Genomic DNA, 16,694 nt, shown 5'->3' with positions numbered 1-16,694 from the left:
TAAACTGATGCAACGTGTGCAAGGGAACCCTTTGTTGTTGGGGTTTACCATGTTTTTAGTAGGGGTCTTTTCGATTATAGAGACATTCGTCTCTTTTTATCTCTAATAATATATTTTTAATTTTTGTTAATTCCTAAACACGAAACGTCAAAATATTTTATGAATGTTGTTTTTATGAATTTGACAGATTTTGGAACCTAACTAAAGCACTGCGAACCTAACTTTGATGACGAACCTGACACCCGAGTCAACCTACGAAAATCCCGAACACGAAAGGGAGAGCGGGCGAGAGAGAGACAGCGCCAACAATTGAGTGTGAGTGAGTGAAAACCGCTTTCAATGGATTGATATCTCTCTCTCCTTCTCTCTTTCTCCTGCTCTAGCACATTTGCTATGCGCAGAAACACAAACACATACTGTGATGCCACACGATGCATAACAGCAGATATAACAGCCTCATATAACAATTTTGACAGTACACCGACCAGGTGTCAAAAGCGTTGTGGCTCAGCAGACCCTATAACATGACGTTATACAGGGATAAGATTTCGTAACGGATTTCACACTAAGTTACATGTTACAGTTATGCACCGTGTGGCACCGCAGATATGATTTAGTTTTTCACGTCCGTTTAACCTGTGTAGCATAAGTTTTGAGCATTGAGGGCGCTGCTGCTAACCTAATTTTTGTTTTGTTTTGTTATGCTCTTCATATGAACGTTGTGACGTTTCATTTCCATCTGTCACTTAATTCTTTGTTAACAAGCCATTTAGAATCGACGTGTTGTAGTATTTTTTGCAACGGAAAAATCACGTAATGAATTTTTGTTTGGTAGGTCCAAAAGCAATGGATAAAATTGTGTTTTTCTTTCGAAGCTCAAAACTTATTGAACAACCCAGTTAGCGCGATTGCGTTGACAAAAGACTCACCGAATGTTTTGACAGCTGTACAGGGTGGCTCGAAACAAAATTATACTTGGCATGATAACTGAACATTATCCTAATTTAGAGGAAATAGTCGATAGCACGATCATCTTAAAAAACCCCAATATAATAACCAATTTTTCAAACAAATTCCAGAGATCCCAGTGTTCAATTTGAAACAAAACCAAACAAATTTCGATAACATTCTCTGTGAACTGTCATTTTCTGTCGAACCTACTCGAAGCTGTGTGCGAGAACGAGAAGCGCAACGGAGCAGGACCAAACGAATCGAAGTCAGCATTGAGCCATTTTTTTTAGCCATTTTCATAATTTACTCGGATGAGAAAAGACGTAATTTACCCAATCGGGCAACAATTGTGTAGACAAAGCAAACGGATTTAAACAAAAACACACCCGGCATATTTCGTGATTTACGCGGTGCTTGCCTTTCTCGATCATAGTGAGCTTGGTGCAGTAGAATCACTTGAAGATAAATTACCAGTTCGTTTTCCAGTATGGCCACGTCATTTACAAGTTTTTCCTTCGAACGGCTATCGCAGCAGATGGGTGCAAAATTGTAAGTATTGTCACTCGCTTGCGACTGCATGCCGACAAAATTATCAAATTATCTAACAGTCACGAGTTCCGGTGTTAATCAATTCCCTTCACGAAGGATGGGTTTATCAAGGTTTTTTTTTTCATAGTCGACCGCTTTCAAGGTTGCAGCTAATGTGCTGGTGGTGTCTGTGCAAATGTAAACAATGTAGTGACGGACAATATGCTTTCTTGCACTTTTTTCAGGGATCCTCGAATGCGCCAGCACCTGTCGAAGGTTTACGGATGCTTGGCCGCAACCTGCGCCGCGGCGACAGTCGGATCGTTCATTCACCTGTCCGGCATCTGGCAGGCGGGCCTCCTGAGCGGCCTCATCTCGCTGGGGCTCGTCCTCGGGCTCATCTTCACACCGGACAATGGCAAGAACCTGACGCAACGGTTCGGCATGCTAATGGGTGTCGGAGTCTTCACCGGCCACTCGCTGGGACTATTGCTGCAGCACGTTATCTTTCTTAATCCGGCCATTGTCGTTACGGCACTCGTCGGAACGGCCACAATCTTTTCCTGCCTCACGGCGGCCGCCTTCTTCGCTAAGCGCGGCAGCTACCTTTTCCTTGGCGGAATGCTGATGAGCGCCCTCAGCACGATGGCCCTGATGAGCCTAGGAAACCTCTTCTTCCGTTCCTACTTCGTGCAAGACGTAAGTAACCCCTTGTTGTGGATGGGCGGGCGGGCGGGCGGTATGGTAAATAATTGAAGAAGATAGTGGAGGCCCCACCGTGCGTCATCGTGTGAACGCGTAAAAGGAATCGTTTGCATGATGGGCTCGTTCCCATGGCATACGAGTCTTTGGACACAAAAAAGGGATCTGTATTGCATTCATATGGCCTTATGAATGTCCAGTGGAAAAGCACCACGTCATGCTTGTTGGGGCAGCTGATGCAATAGTTAGTTTGTGTCCTTCCTTTTTTCAAACGGAACACAAGGAGGATACAAGATAAATTGGCAAACCCTAAATTCAGATAAACCTGTTTTGTAAATTATACAATTAAATATTTGCACATAATAATTCCTTACGATGACGCGAATTTGTATAATTAGGTATTTAATACATAGAAGGACGAAGGACGTCTAAATGTTGTCCAACTGATATAAATCAGCCTAAAATATATGCAACACTCTCGAACAGCCTGTGATGGTTGTAAATATTTGCTTCCAATATCGGGATACGCACTCTTTCTACGTTAATTTAAACGAATGTGTATTAAAATATGTTTTAATATCCTTCTGTTTTGTCTTTTTTAGATTACCCTTTACCTCGGACTCTTCGTCATGTCCGGATTCGTGCTGTTCGACACGCAGATGATTATGGAGAAGCATCACATGGGAAGCAACGACTTTATCGGCCATTCGCTGGACCTGTTCTACGACGTGATCAACATTTTCCGCCGCTTGTTAATCATCTTGGCTCAGAAGGAGGAAAACAATGATCGCAGAAAGCGAAGGAACTAAACATCATCGTTCGGCACCGTTTGATCTACTTTCTTTCCGAACATACAATACCAATTGTGTTAGTCGAATCGATAAATGTTAACTTTCAGTTCGCAAATCTTTGCCAAATTTCCTGATTGATAACTGTTTATTAAGTTACTTTCATTACGACTGAATAATACAAGAACGCGCCAAGAGACACAGGTTTTGGTTTACTCCCTTCTCCGGCAACTTTGCTGATATTCTATTATTTGGTGGTTTTAATGGGCGATGGTTTAGCGTTCTTTTGGCATAAATCAGCTCTTGGAATTGTGCCAGCTGATTTGCTGTTGGTACACGCAACGAACAGGATAAAATCTTATGACAGGATGATAGTAACCTATTCATCTCCCGATAATGTATCCCACATATACACGTTTAATCATTACAACCCATTGAGTACATTACGGTGAAGGAAATCGTACACATTGGCTTTCCACCTCTCTCGGTACAATTTTCACCGGCACCGACAAACTTGTGGTGTAGTCAACTTCACTGGCGCCAATGTGTGTGTTTTTATCATTTCGTTTGTTTTGCGATCTGATAACTAAACCCCCCGAAGAAATCAAGAAACGAAGAAAAGTTGCCCAGACGAGTCTACACCTTTGTCAGTTTTGGACATATTAACCTCTTTCTGCGTGGCAATGGTGGCAAAGAGTAGCGACTCATTCAGATCCTAGCTGTAAGTGCATGTTGTTCGATGGAAACCGTCAAAGGGTTAATAAAATAATGTATTCATTTAATTCGCTGATGGTCCGTAGATGCAGACGAAAGAAATAGGCAATGAGAAAGCTCACGCAGTTCCTTTTGTGATAGCATTGAACGGGAAAGAATGTTTCGCAAACAACAGTTGTAAGATTTCAACTGAACCATTATTTATTCCGTGCTCCGTTGTTAGTCTGTCTAATGCCAGAAAAGTGATCTTTCACACCGCACATGTTTTGTAGTTTGATAGTACTAGTACGATAGTAGTTAAGCAGTCAAAAAGGTTATATTTTCAAGACCGAGTTCACCGATAACATCAATATGAAACATTTTATACTCTGTAAATATTCTACTGCAACAAGCACCAATGGGCATCGACGAATTCATGGAAAACTGTTTTAATTTTGTGCAAAAAAAACCATAAGGCAACCGAGCAATGCATGAGACAGGATTGCGCTCTCCTTCGCTTGTTTTCATCCAGCACGAAGGAATCATGAGAATCGCGTGTTAAAATCATTCATCATTCACTAAAGCTCTTCCTCATCAGCAAGCAACGGCCACCGCAGCTGATGATCTTACTTGCCGGCATCGTTCATCGTCTTAGGCAAGCTCAGCAATGAGTTTATGAGCTCAGAGTTGCGCTTCACGTGGGTCGCACTAGGGCCAACGTTGATCGGTTGTCGATACTCGTAGGCAGCAGCCAGCAAGGGTAAAACGACCGGTTCACTAAGGAAGTCCGTGGGCTGATCGCGAAACCATTCCGGAAGCTGCCGAATGTAGAGCTGTGGAGGAAGAGCGCCGAGATGTTTTCAATGCGTGTAACAATTGTATGTACCGAACCAGTAATGTTTAAATTTTGAAACTATCGGTTCGTTTGGTAATGTTACACTCACTTCCTTATTAAAATCGCGCTCATCTGCGAAGGCTGGCAAGGCACCACTTACTCTGAGGTACACGCAGAACAACAGTACACAAACAACACTAACGTTAGCCATTGTATTTTTGTTCATTTCCAGGTACTACAATAACTTCACAGAACACAAGATCAAATGTTAACGGAAGGGTGTAGAGTCGGTATCCAAGATTGAACAGCAAATCCTTGCTCTCTAGCGTTTATTCGATATCCAAGATTCGTTTGATGACCGATGGTTTGCTCCTTTCGCTGGTCGTGTAGGTACTGATGATGGTGTTGAAAATTTTATCAACTTTATATAGGATCGACAAGGATTCTGTGGCATTCCTACGCATCTACGGCAGCCATCCTGACACATCCAGCCGGGCCGGTCTCATCGGTATCCGAAGGTTTCGATAATTCTACAGCGCAAGCGATTGATGGAAACCGCTAGCGGGACTCTATCCAGCCTCCGACGTCCTGCTGGGAACGCGCGAATTTTATTGCCATGCACGAGGGCAGGATATTTGTTTGTCTGTAGGTAATTTATCCGGGCTAATCAACTGCCATGTCAACTGCAGATATCGGAGCCGGACAGGTGGCGACGGTGTGGTGTGGTGTGTTTCTTCTTTCGCTCTGTCATACATCGTAGTGAGGAGTCCTTGATAAAGACAAGGACTGTACCAAGGCACCGGATGGAGATGACGCAAAGCATCCATTTCTGCAACAAGCATTCCGAATAGTTAACCCAAATTCTGCCATTGAAAACAGTCGTAAAAGTAGCAGGGGTCTCGCGGTTATGACTGCTGGAGTTATGATGGAGAAGGAGCAATGGCGCAGTACGAAAATAGCCTTGAAACTCTTTCATTGTTATGCAATTTTAGACACCAAATGACGTAGTAGCTATTTCCTGTGTGCTACGGCTCCTTTTGGGCAGAAAACGCGCGTCCGAGGTCGTTCACGCCGCCAGTGACCAAAAGAAAAACGATCTGTTCGGCACATTCGCTAATTAAAGATGTTGTGTGAAGTTGCAGCTGCGGAGTACTTATTTTTCACTAAAAATTAGTTTTATTTCAAGCTCGTAGAATTTAATTAATCGTTTTCGTTTACTTTTGATTTTTAAATCATTTGCATCGCAACCAGTTTAGTTTGTAACTTCGTTTTGTTTGTTTTCACGTTCTCTAATTTTATTTTTCATTTCAACACTGTTTGGATCCTTCTCAAGTGTAAGCTGCATTTTCACGCATAATTCCACCATTTTGTGAGTGGGAAAATCCTTAATGTAAGTTTGGCGCGGGTATTTCATATGTTGAAAATTTGCGCCAAATTTTAAATGAAGCTATCAAATAGTTTTTAAATGGTAGTGAACACGGACTCGGAAGACAAAAGTTTGCCAAGCTTGCAGGTCTTTCCCGGACGCACTCAGATCGACTGGCAATTTTAAGAACGTATCCTTGAAATATTTAACAATAAAATAAAAGATTTTAGATTATTCAAATGTTCAAACCGTAACGTCCCTTTTAAACTCGTAAATTCATCTTTTTTATTTATTTTCGTTTGTTCCAACAGAGTTGGCCCAACGGTGACACGTGTCAAAATTGCCGCTTCTGATTGGTTGAAGGATTTTTGCCTTAAACGTCACTTTGCTCGGACGTTTGACTGTGTGTGTGTTGTGTTGACTCGTCCGCCGTTTCATCTCCGCTGCTTTGGGAAAGGGGTAAGTGGGTAATTAATTGCCGTGTTGTGTGTATTCTTGTATTGTATTATTGAGGCCGTGCGTGCACTGTGACAACGGGATCGTGCAAAAACGGGATCGTGCAAAAACGGGATCCAGGAACGTACTTGGTGATCCCGTATCCTGCCTTGCATAACGAGGCAGTAACAAAGTAGCAAAGGTTCGTGTTCTATATTCGCTATCCCAAACTCTTTTCTCCTGTGTGGCGCCATTCATCGAAAAGTGCTCCTTCGGAAAGGCGCAAGGCGCGTAGTGCATGTGAAGGAATTTCAGGCGTGACATGGACAATCCTGGAGTGCGGGCACGATAGAAGGGAGTGATCGCCTGGTTATGCCCTTTCTGCAATCCTACAATACCCGATTGGTCGCCGATATAGTGCCAATACGCATTGACCTAGTAATGAGTAATGTACCGTAGACTACCCCGTGTTTTGTTCTGCGATGGAACCCGACATGAATCAGTCATCATCGGTTCGATGACGTTTTCGCTACGCCAACTGTGACCACCTTCCATTGCACCTTAGCTTCTAAACGAATAGCAGCTGGTGCTTGGTGATTTGATTTTTCTTCTGCTTTTTTTTAATAAATTTCTTCTTCTTTTCGGTTCAGCGTGGAACGTGGAACAAAAGTGTGACTAAGTTCGGTTCACCGGGGGGCGTTTTCGTGACCACTTTACGATGTGTACAGTTTCCTTCGGTGCATGAGAAAGCCCATGACGTGTTAATTAAACTGAATAGTGAATTGTTGATTAATTGTAGTGAATCGTGAAGAGTATCGACACGGCGATCAACATTGTGCGCGATCGCGTCCTATGCGCGTGTGACGTGGCGTAGCTGGCACTAGGCGCCCAACATCTGCTCCGCTGGCCGGACAGTATGGAAAAGTTTCCCCTGAAAGGAACGACGAATCTTACGCTAGCATCCGCCAACAGTAATCATCCACTGAGCGTTGCAGATCACACCTCTTATCAGGCGGTCAGCAGTAAGGTAAGCGATGGAACCCACAATTGGTCCCGTTTCACGGCAAGTGCACTACGAACCGCTCTACGGCGGAACGATCTCGTGTGTCTGTCGGATTCCAGGTATCTTCCCTTCACGGCAAGGTTGTTAAACAAATCCACGACGAATGGCTTGATAACTTCAGGCACGAACTCTTTGCTCCGGTCATTAGCGGTGTCGCGCTTGGGAATAAATAAATTCACTTGTTTTGCTTTTCGTTTTACTGGTCGGAACATAAGGTGGCCTGTTCATATTTCATCCTTTGCGGCCTTCTACGCCGTTGCCGGGCGACAGTTTGCAAAGTGTTGACAATTTTCTGATTGATTTTCTTCTCGGAATCGAGTTAGTGCTTGCCCTGCTACGGTTTCTTCACTGCTTCCGGTCAGAGATTCTCAAACAGAAAGTGGAAAATGATGCAAATTGACTTAAAGACATGATTGGAGTTTGTGAAAATTTATTGATAAGCTTCATAAAGTATTAATTACACTACTGTGTGCGTTGCATAACATCGTACTAATTCCATATCATTTTGCTGAATGAATCATACGCGGAACACAAACCATTTCTTTCATAAAACGAACTGACCACGAATGGGCGATAGTTAAGGTGTTCCACTTGCTTGAGGTTGTTGTCAGCGAGTCATCTTGCGCCGTAAATAACGCCCTACGTGATGAGCCAGCAACCCTAGAAGGTCGCTTATCAGAAAGCGTCCTAAAACAGATACGACGATCCTTCGCTGGTATATAAGCTGCTACAAACAACGTACGACGGCAGCGATGTTTGCTTGGATAAGAGCGCGAGATTGTTGCAGTGATAAAACTAAGCTCACATAGCATAAAATGCATTTCTTTGCAAGCGACTCCTAAAAAATAACTTGTTGTAAACTAAAAACACCTTTTTTTTTTTTATTTTGTTGCAAACGGGACCACCAATTAACAGTCGATAAGTAGCTCAGATATGTTGGGTATAATATGAGTATAAAAGATATATAACCTTTCGATTATGCCGATGGTTAGATACTAATCTATAGATAAGATATTGTAGGGTAATGCTTGTATGGAATTTGCTTAAACACATTAATAGGAAAAGCTTCTACTACTCAGCTTGCTATCTGAGAAGGGCTGTAGGTCTGCTTCAATATGTTGTCAAACATCCCACGCAAGATTGGTCTCTCCGCCCGGAAAAAGGGAGTTCTTAACATCTCGACCTTGCAAGCTTGCTCATAAACATGTGCACTTCATTATAGATATGTTTTGATAAACCTCGCTCTCTCTTTCTGTCTTTTATTTTGCAAAGACGAGTCTCACAATTGCAACTCTCTATTGCTCTTGCGAGAGAGCTCAGCGGCAAACGGTACACTGAGTTGCGACAGATTAACGCCATTCATCATTGGAGATGTCACATCTGGACGCGATTGACGAATTCCAGCTGCAGAAAATTGACCAATTAGAAAACTCTTACCTTGAACATAACGCTTACGTTGAAGTCAAATAGTACGACATACCATTTAGTGCAATTTATGGTGCACTTTTGCAGGTACTGACACCTTTGGACGACATTGTAACTCTGGCCAAATCGGGTGTGTATACTTTAGCCCACGCTTCTGTGTGCCGTGAACATGCGCATTCGCAGGTTCTATTGATTTTTATCTGTTCGCGGAGAGCAGCGTGGTGGGCAATAACATTGGCACGGTGGCCCGTGTAGTTGGTGTAGCAAATTGAGTTCACCCAGCCGCCAGCTGTGAGGGGTCATTTCGCTTGCCTGTCCGCAGGAACCTTGCCTTCGGGCCTTCTTTAAAGTTCCGTTATTTGTTTTCCTTCACGAGTCGCACCGCAAAGCCTTGGAAAGCCGCTGCAGTGACATAAAACACTTCCCACAAAAAGGCGTTCCAGCCGACCAGAGCCACCACTGAGGCCGCTAACCACCGTGTAAGTGCCACCCGTTGTTGGGCCCAGAAACAGCTGAGCAAGGACACCCGAAGAGTGCAGTTTTTGGGGAATGCAGCGCAGCGCATATTACGACATCGTTCGGTGGTGGAAATGTACATCCTCCAAAATGCGGTTCCCATTTCGCAATCGACCACCCTTCCATAATTAGAAATTAATATCGGGCCAAGTGTGAGGTCGCGCAATTAACTATCTTCCGGTTTTCTCCGTCCGACACAGATTAGTTGATGAAGTGTTTCCGCCTTGTTTTTTTTTGTCTGAAATGGTCCTGGGTTTGCAAATCTTACTTCCTCAGACAGCCAAGGCAGCCAACAGCACACGGGGCGGCGTAAATACCACTTCGCTCACACATCCGGAACCGCTTGGACCGGCACCGGTGGTGTACCCCACCGGCGGCGGCGAGGCAGACGAGGACAATATGATCGACATTACGCCCGGCAACGGTGGCGTCACAAATCCCAACTATCCGTACCACACGAGCTCGAACGGTCCCGGGACGCGCCAGGATGGTGTCGGTGGAGTGAGCAGCGCCACACACTCGATAGGTGGCGGAGGCAGCGGCAGCGAAGGAAGTGGTAATGGGCGCGGTAACACCGGAGCAGGTGGTAGCGCAGGACACGAGGGAATATCGCCCACGCATAATCGCTTCGGGCGCGATTTTCATCACTCCGATCACGAAGGTAAACCTCCCCGTTTTTGCGCCCCACACGAAGGATCTGTTCGGGTTTGCCTCTTTTTGCCCTTTTTCTTTTCTGGTTCACCAAAGTTTTGGCAGTAGTTTTCGTCCGCGCCGCGATTCGATTCGCGTATTCGCGATTCGATCCAAACGAGCACATTTAATCGGTGTAGTTCCGGCAAACAGCTGTTATCCTGTGGCCGAATCGCCGAATCGTGTGTGAAAAGTGTTCTCTTTTGGATCCGCTTACCGGAGGTTACAATACGCAACGCTGTGTTGAAGAGCGCGGCATCTGTTTGCCTGAGAATCTTAACACAATGCTCCCGTTGATTAGGGTTCCCCTTAGTAGCAGTTCGGCCCCGAAAACTTCACAGAAATTTTGCTTGCCCGTGCCAAATTAGTGTTGCTTCGTAGACGCAGTTTTACGCTTTTTCTTTTGTTGAAAAATGAATTCACAATGTTTAGCCGCAACGCGACAAACTTAAGCACAGTTTTGGTAGTAACAACTAACTAAAATCATAAGAATGCGATGGGAAATAACTGCTATTTGCGTTTGTTCATAATCTATAGCTCATGTGTGGAGTGGAACGAAGCTGATTTCTGGCCACACTTACCCGCAATTACACTATCTGACTGAAACTATCGTATCGTATTATTGAAATTGTAACCATTAACTTACGTTTATCAATCACGCACAGATCCTTTAACCGTCTCATTTTCCGGTAAAGCAGAAGGTAATGTAGCTGATCTTCACTATTTGGTTGCCAACTCCTTCCCCTTGATATCCTTTCTTTTGTGGGAATTTAAACTACTGATCTGGCCCCGATTTGTGTGTGGCGTTTCCTTTTCGACGGTTTACGTCGACGGTGGTGTTTGGTCAACAAAATTTTACACCCCATTAACAACACCTCCTCGGAGAACATTAATCCCAAACTAAACCGCTAACAACTTCTTGGGACTCCAGCAAAACTCCAGTGAACTTTTGGAACGGGAATCATGAGGAATACAAAATTCATTCTGTAATGTGTTTGCATGCTGTGTGTTGTGTGTGTGTTGATGGCGAAGTTTATCATTTGCTTAACTTCCTCTTTTTTGTCACTCTTTCGTAAAAAGGTATCTCTTTCGCCGGAATGACGGACACCAGTGACGATATTCCCGGAATCGGACAGTATGAAGACTTTCACACGATCGACTGGCAGCGGGATATTGCCCGCGATCGCATGCGGCATCGTTATATCATGAAGAAGCGGCAGGATTCGTTCCTCGATCTCCTAAAGGTACTAGCCTGCCTTGAAGCGGGGAGTTTTTCCCGGTTGAAAACAATTACTAACGGTACGCTTGTCATTTCAGGGTGCTCACGATGCGTGGTCCGGATGGGTGTGCGTGTTGCTGGTCGGTCTGTTCACGGGCTGTGTGGCCGGTGTGATCGATATCGGTGCGAGCTGGATGACGGACCTGAAGTTCGGTATCTGTCCGCAAGCGTTCTGGCTAAACCGCGAACAGTGCTGTTGGTCGTCGAACGAAACGTCCTTCGATAGTGGGAACTGCTCGCAGTGGTACGCCTGGTCGGAGATCTTCACCTCCTCTCGGGAAGGTTTCGGGGCGTACGTCATCTCCTACTTCTTCTACATCATGTGGGCGATGCTGTTCGCGCTGCTGGCCGCCTCGCTCGTGCGCATGTTTGCACCGTACGCCTGCGGGTCCGGTATTCCCGAGATCAAAACCATCCTGTCCGGGTTTATCATCCGCAGCTATCTGGGCAAGTGGACCCTGATCATCAAGTCCGTCGGTATCATGCTGTCAGTATCGGCTGGCCTCAGCCTGGGTAAGGAGGGCCCGATGGTACACATTGCCAGCTGTATCGGCAACATCCTGTCGTACCTTTTCCCAAAGTACGGTCGCAATGAAGCGAAAAAGAGGGAAATTCTTTCGGCAGCGGCGGCCGCCGGTGTTTCGGTGGCTTTCGGTGCGCCCATTGGCGGTGTGCTCTTCAGTCTGGAGGAGGTTTCGTACTACTTTCCGCTCAAAACTCTCTGGCGATCGTTCTTCTGTGCGCTCATTGCCGCCTTCATCCTGCGCTCGATCAACCCGTTTGGCAACGAACATTCGGTACTGTTCTACGTCGAGTACAACAAACCGTGGATCTTTTTCGAACTCGTTCCCTTCATTGGGCTGGGCATTATCGGCGTAAGTTTAGGCGCGAATGCGCGCGCGGTATCAACCGGCTATCGAAGGTGGTTAACCGTGGTTTTCTTTTTCCCCGAAGGGTGTCATCGCTACGGTATTTATCAAGGCAAACCTTTGGTGGTGTCGGTTCCGCAAGTACAGCAAGCTGGGCCAATACCCCGTGTCCGAGGTGTTGATTGTCACGTTCATTACGGCCGTCATTGCTTATCCCAATCCGTATACGCGAATGAACACGAGCGAACTCATCTTTCTACTATTCAGCCAGTGTGGCATCTCCAACCAGGATCCATTGTGGTGAGCAGTCGCCCAGGAAGGCCACATTTTGTAAGGTTTTGATAATTCTATGGTTTTCTTTGACCCGTAGTGACTACAACCGCAACTTCACCGACGTCAATTCCGCGATCGAGATTGCGGCGGCCGGTCCAGGTGTATACAAGGCCGTTTGGTTGCTAATATTGGCTCTCGCGATGAAGCTGATCATGACGATCTTTACGTTCGGCATGAAGGTACCGTGCGGATTGTTCATTCCTTCGCTGGCCCTTGGTGCCATCACGGGACGCGTGGTTGGCATTGGTAAGTTCCAAAGTAGATCGACGAGTGGTTCGCCAAAAGATTTATGGCGATTTCCTCCTTTCCGCAGCGATGGAGCAATTGGCGTACAACTATCCGAAGATTTGGATTTTCTCCGGTGAATGCTCCACTGGCGACGATTGCATTACGCCGGGTCTGTACGCGATGGTTGGTGCTGCTGCCGTCCTTGGAGGGGTCACCAGAATGACAGGTCAGCGAAAGATAAAGGCGTGTGGCATGAATATGAATTATTAAATTGTTTACTCTATTCATATGATCATCCTACAGTGTCCCTAGTGGTCATCATGTTCGAACTAACCGGAGGTGTCCGGTACATTGTTCCGCTGATGGCGGCGGCCATGGCATCGAAGTGGGTTGGTGATGCGCTCGGGCGACAGGTAACTACGGCCGTGAAGTTTTGTAGTGAAGTTTGGATCGACTAATTTTAATCTTTCACCGGAATTAGGGTATTTACGATGCACACATAGCGTTAAACGGGTATCCGTTCTTGGATAGCAAGGACGAGTTCCAGCACACAACATTAGCGGCGGATGTGATGCAGCCAAAGTAAGAGAGAGCTGGGTGACATCTTTGGTATGTTTTGTTAATGATCTTCCTATCGTACCTACATAGGCGAAATGAAACGCTGGCAGTAATAACTCAGGACTCGATGACGGTGGATGACATCGAGACCCTACTCAAAGAGACTGAACACAACGGCTACCCGGTGGTTGTGTCTAAAGAGAACCAATATTTGGTTGGGTTCGTGCCAAGGAGGGATCTTAATCTAGCTTTAGGTAAGCATCAACAATTCTGAACCTCCGGCTGAGTTGACCGTTTCCGTCCTTCTTTCCCCACAGCCAATGCGAGGCGGATTATCGACGGTATCACTGGTCAGTCGCTCGTTATATTCACCTCTGCGCAACCGGTCCAGAATTTGGGACCTTCGCCGTTGAAGTTGAAGAAAATTCTCGACATGGCTCCGATCACCGTCACCGACCAAACGCCAATGGAAACGGTCGTGGATATGTTCCGCAAGCTCGGGCTGCGGCAAACACTGGTCACACACAATGGGTAATGATGTGGCCCCGGAGTTGTGACACTGATTTGTTTCTAATGTGGATTTCTCTTTCTCGTTACCCTTTTTTCAGTCGATTACTTGGCGTGATCACGAAAAAAGATGTGCTCAGGCACGTGAAACAAATGGATAATGAAGATCCCAATACCGTGCTGTTTAACTAAGGGACCCAACCCATTGGTCCTTCTTTGGTTCTTCTCCCTGTCAGCGCAGCTATCGAATCATGTTTAGCTTCCGGTGTGCATCTTTTGTAGCCTTCCGGGAGTCGCTGGAAGATGGATTTTATATACATATAAACAAATTAGCCAATACGTAGAGAAACTGTTGAATTGTGAACATGTAAGGAGCAGGTTTTCGTAAGCTCGAGTATCGATGGCACCACCCATGCTTTTCCACTTGTTACGGTATTTCTTCGTTCAGTTGATCACCAGAAGCAAAGGCACTCGTCCCGGAGAGGTGCCGGCTAGGATTGGTGCTGAAGTATGTTCAACCACCTAACTAACCTAAAAGCAATAGCGCAACCCTCTTTTTGTGATCATTTCCAAACGAAAGCAAGGATGTTTAGGTTCATCGATGAACAACGGCCGCTTGTTTATGGCAGTGAATAAGAACGAGATGAGAACGAGAATAGTTTATTTGCGAACGAAAGGAAAAAGGATATTTATAGTCGCCCGTTATTAATCAACCCGCCCACCTTTTGCCTGTGTTTCGTTGGCACGCTTTCAAGTTATATATATTTTCGAGGTACTTTCCGTATCACCTTCCGCAGCTCGATGCTATCATACGCGTTGAACGTACATGAATAGAAAGGCATTATCGTTTCCAGAAAACAAGACAACAGTAAAATCACGACGAGCACTTTTCGTAAGCAAGTGATAACGGGTTTTTTTGTTGTTTCTCTCACTCTGAAGCCGTAATCTGTCACTATTGAACCCATCAGGGGCGGCGCAGGATTTGCTGTGAGTAGTCGACAAGTTCCCGCTCGACTGGAGGCCGGAAATTTATTAATAAATTTGTATATTTATGTAATAAAACCCAGTACCATTGTAGCTCGCGTTTTAGCTCTTGCTTCCACTGTATCTTTCAGGTAGATAGCTTACGGAAACTTTGTTTGCAGTGTTCGTTTCAAGTAATTTTTAATTTTGTCGAGCTGTGGTCTGTCAGCAAGGTTTAAGTTCTCATTCGCATCGATCTGATGGTCGTACAGCTCTTCGCCGTGCACCGTACTCCAATCTATGAGAAGGGAAGAAAAATTGTACACTTTGTTGAAGAAACTGATTCCTTAAAGCAGATGCTACCCACCTCGTTTGAAAGTTTTCGGATTGAATGCAATCCACGCCGTGTAACGGAACCGTTCCGTACGCAGACTGTAGCCCATGATTCGAATGAAACGAAGCTTTGGATCGTCACTACTCGGTACGATGCTTGGGTACGGTTCCGGCCGTGGATACTGACTGTACGCAATCCACTGCTCCGGACCACTGCCTTCGTAGGCGGTACCATTGGCCAACAGCAACGGCATTAGGGATTTTCCTTCCACACAGCTTAACGCTTTACGAGGTCGCTCTTCATGGCAAGCTGGTATCGGCGGAAGTCCAGCAAGATCGACGAGTGTTGGAAAAATGTCAAGCAACTCCACGACGTTCTCAATTTTAACTTCTTCAGAACCACTGTCCGGAGCCTTGATTGTTGGAGTACTGATAACGAGCGGAACTCGCACAGCCACATCGTAATTGCTGTACTTTGCCCACTCTCCGTGCTCACCGAGCGACCAACCGTGGTCGGAGGTGAGCAGTACGATCGTACGAGCCAGATCCACCTCGGCCAGCAGCTCTCCAATCAGTTCGTCTACATACGTCACCGCGGCGTAATAATGTTGCCTGATGCGTTGTTGAAAATCTTCCGGAACGCGTCCGTAAGGAAAGGGTATGTTCAACTGGCGGGCGTCATCTCGTTCACGTACGTCCAAAAAGGGAGCCCAAGCTACCGCAGGTAATCCCCACGGTCGATCCCACGAACCGGCGGCCGTAAACTTGGACTGTGGGTGGAGGCTGAGATACTTCATCGGAATGCGGAATGGGATGTGAGGTTTGTGGTAACCGACGGCAAGGAAATACGGCCCATTGCCGTAGTCTCTTAGAAAACGTTTTGCTTCCTCCGTGCTTTCCAAGTCTGGTAGTGTGTGAAGTGGTTGCATTTCCGGAATCACCGCACATAGAAGGTTTCTGCGTAACTGACCATCAATCGGATCGATGCAAACGGGAGAGTTGGTAAATTGTTCCGTCGGCGGATGGTACGTTGGTTCGGACCAGCTCAACGGGTAGTCGTCGGTAAAGTTCGACGAAACGCCAGGATGGAAAACTTTCCCCACCGAATGGGTTCGATAACCGTGCTGTTTAAAATACTGCGGCAGCGTGGTGAAGTTACCAGAGAAATCGCGCCAGTAGCTGTAGAAGTCGTACAACCGCACCGTATCGGGACGCCTTCCGGTGAGCATCGAGTTGCGGCTCGGTGCACAAAGTGCTTGCTAAATGAAACATACACAATATGTAGAAGTACAGATTCAAATGCCGGAAGCTGAATACTTTATTACCTGTGCAAAAACATTTTCAAACCGATAGCCTCCTCGCACGAGCCTATCGATGTTGGGCGTTATGGCGTTATCGTCTCCGTATCTCTTGATAGCCGGCCGAAAGTCGTCCAAAATGATCAACAAAACATTGGGACGATCTACCACCTGGGAGGCACATCCTGCTAGCACAGCAACCACGAGGAAGTAAAAATTCAAAGTAAAACCGCACATTGCGCTGTGTCGCTTATGCTGCGACGCATTTGCATAAATTTACATAACGCTGACACGAACATAAACAAACACCTGTTGTATGCATAGAATGATGGTA

At 45.8% G+C, this 16,694-nt stretch overlaps 4 protein-coding genes across 5 annotated transcripts; 2 read left to right on the top strand and 2 right to left on the bottom strand.

The window, feature by feature from the left end:
* Positions 1-1,211: 1,211 nt before the first annotated feature.
* On the top strand, positions 1,212-3,745 carry LOC128268642 (bax inhibitor 1). The gene is made up of 3 exons (XM_053005796.1): positions 1,212-1,500; positions 1,725-2,178; positions 2,784-3,745. Exons 1-3 carry the CDS (start codon positions 1,439-1,441, stop codon positions 2,988-2,990), a joined length of 723 nt encoding a protein of 240 aa, XP_052861756.1. The 5' UTR covers positions 1,212-1,438; the 3' UTR covers positions 2,991-3,745.
* A 122-nt stretch (positions 3,746-3,867) lies between these two features.
* On the bottom strand, positions 3,868-4,879 carry LOC128268643 (protein PDF). The gene is made up of 2 exons (XM_053005797.1): positions 4,607-4,879; positions 3,868-4,495 (listed from the first exon to the last, which is right to left on the bottom strand). The coding sequence occupies exons 1-2, from the start codon at positions 4,721-4,723 to the stop codon at positions 4,289-4,291; spliced, it is 324 nt and encodes a 107-aa protein (XP_052861757.1). The 5' UTR covers positions 4,724-4,879; the 3' UTR covers positions 3,868-4,288.
* Positions 4,880-6,438: 1,559 nt separating this feature from the next.
* Positions 6,439-14,837, top strand: LOC128268634 (H(+)/Cl(-) exchange transporter 5). 2 transcript variants are annotated; one of them, XM_053005775.1, is made up of 14 exons: positions 6,439-6,500; positions 6,949-7,325; positions 9,579-9,963; positions 10,658-10,693; positions 11,073-11,236; positions 11,310-12,146; positions 12,226-12,440; positions 12,511-12,719; positions 12,787-12,927; positions 13,005-13,114; positions 13,183-13,283; positions 13,350-13,513; positions 13,577-13,790; positions 13,868-14,837. In XM_053005775.1, the coding sequence occupies exons 2-14, from the start codon at positions 7,215-7,217 to the stop codon at positions 13,956-13,958; spliced, it is 2,778 nt and encodes a 925-aa protein (XP_052861735.1). In that variant the 5' UTR covers positions 6,439-6,500; positions 6,949-7,214; the 3' UTR covers positions 13,959-14,837. The 2 variants fall into 2 exon arrangements, with proteins under 2 accessions (XP_052861735.1, XP_052861736.1); XM_053005776.1 differs by lacking the exon at positions 10,658-10,693.
* Positions 14,401-16,597, bottom strand: LOC128278992 (iduronate 2-sulfatase-like). The gene is made up of 3 exons (XM_053017714.1): positions 16,388-16,597; positions 15,097-16,321; positions 14,401-15,027 (listed from the first exon to the last, which is right to left on the bottom strand). Exons 1-3 carry the CDS (start codon positions 16,595-16,597, stop codon positions 14,891-14,893), a joined length of 1,572 nt encoding a protein of 523 aa, XP_052873674.1. The 3' UTR covers positions 14,401-14,890.
* Positions 16,598-16,694: the final 97 nt, after the last annotated feature.

Source organism: Anopheles cruzii, chromosome 2, assembly GCF_943734635.1.
Source record: "Anopheles cruzii chromosome 2, idAnoCruzAS_RS32_06, whole genome shotgun sequence".
Lineage (NCBI taxonomy): Eukaryota > Metazoa > Arthropoda > Insecta > Diptera > Culicidae > Anopheles > Anopheles cruzii.
This window is presented reverse-complemented; position numbering and strand designations above follow the sequence as displayed.

Bases quoted from the DNA above. Each gene is read 5' to 3' on its own strand.
- LOC128268642 (XM_053005796.1), top strand. From the start codon at position 1,439: ATGGCCACGTCATTTACAAGTTTTTCCTTCGAACGGCTATCGCAGCAG. The intron at 1,501-1,724 runs GTAAGTATTGTC...CACTTTTTTCAG, and splicing joins CAGCAGATGGGTGCAAAATT to GGATCCTCGAATGCGCCAGC. The intron at 2,179-2,783 runs GTAAGTAACCCC...TGTCTTTTTTAG, and splicing joins GTTCCTACTTCGTGCAAGAC to ATTACCCTTTACCTCGGACT.
- LOC128268643 (XM_053005797.1), bottom strand. From the start codon at position 4,723: ATGAACAAAAATACAATGGCTAACGTTAGTGTTGTTTGTGTACTGTTG. The intron at 4,496-4,606 runs GTGAGTGTAACA...CTTCCTCCACAG, and splicing joins AGCGCGATTTTAATAAGGAA to CTCTACATTCGGCAGCTTCC.
- LOC128268634 (XM_053005775.1), top strand. From the start codon at position 7,215: ATGGAAAAGTTTCCCCTGAAAGGAACGACGAATCTTACGCTAGCATCC. The intron at 10,694-11,072 runs GTAATGTAGCTG...TTTCGTAAAAAG, and splicing joins ATTTTCCGGTAAAGCAGAAG to GTATCTCTTTCGCCGGAATG. The intron at 13,514-13,576 runs GTAAGCATCAAC...CTTTCCCCACAG, and splicing joins GGATCTTAATCTAGCTTTAG to CCAATGCGAGGCGGATTATC.
- LOC128278992 (XM_053017714.1), bottom strand. From the start codon at position 16,597: ATGTGCGGTTTTACTTTGAATTTTTACTTCCTCGTGGTTGCTGTGCTA. The intron at 16,322-16,387 runs GTAATAAAGTAT...TGTTTCATTTAG, and splicing joins TTGAAAATGTTTTTGCACAG to CAAGCACTTTGTGCACCGAG. The intron at 15,028-15,096 runs GTGGGTAGCATC...CCCTTCTCATAG, and splicing joins TCCGAAAACTTTCAAACGAG to ATTGGAGTACGGTGCACGGC.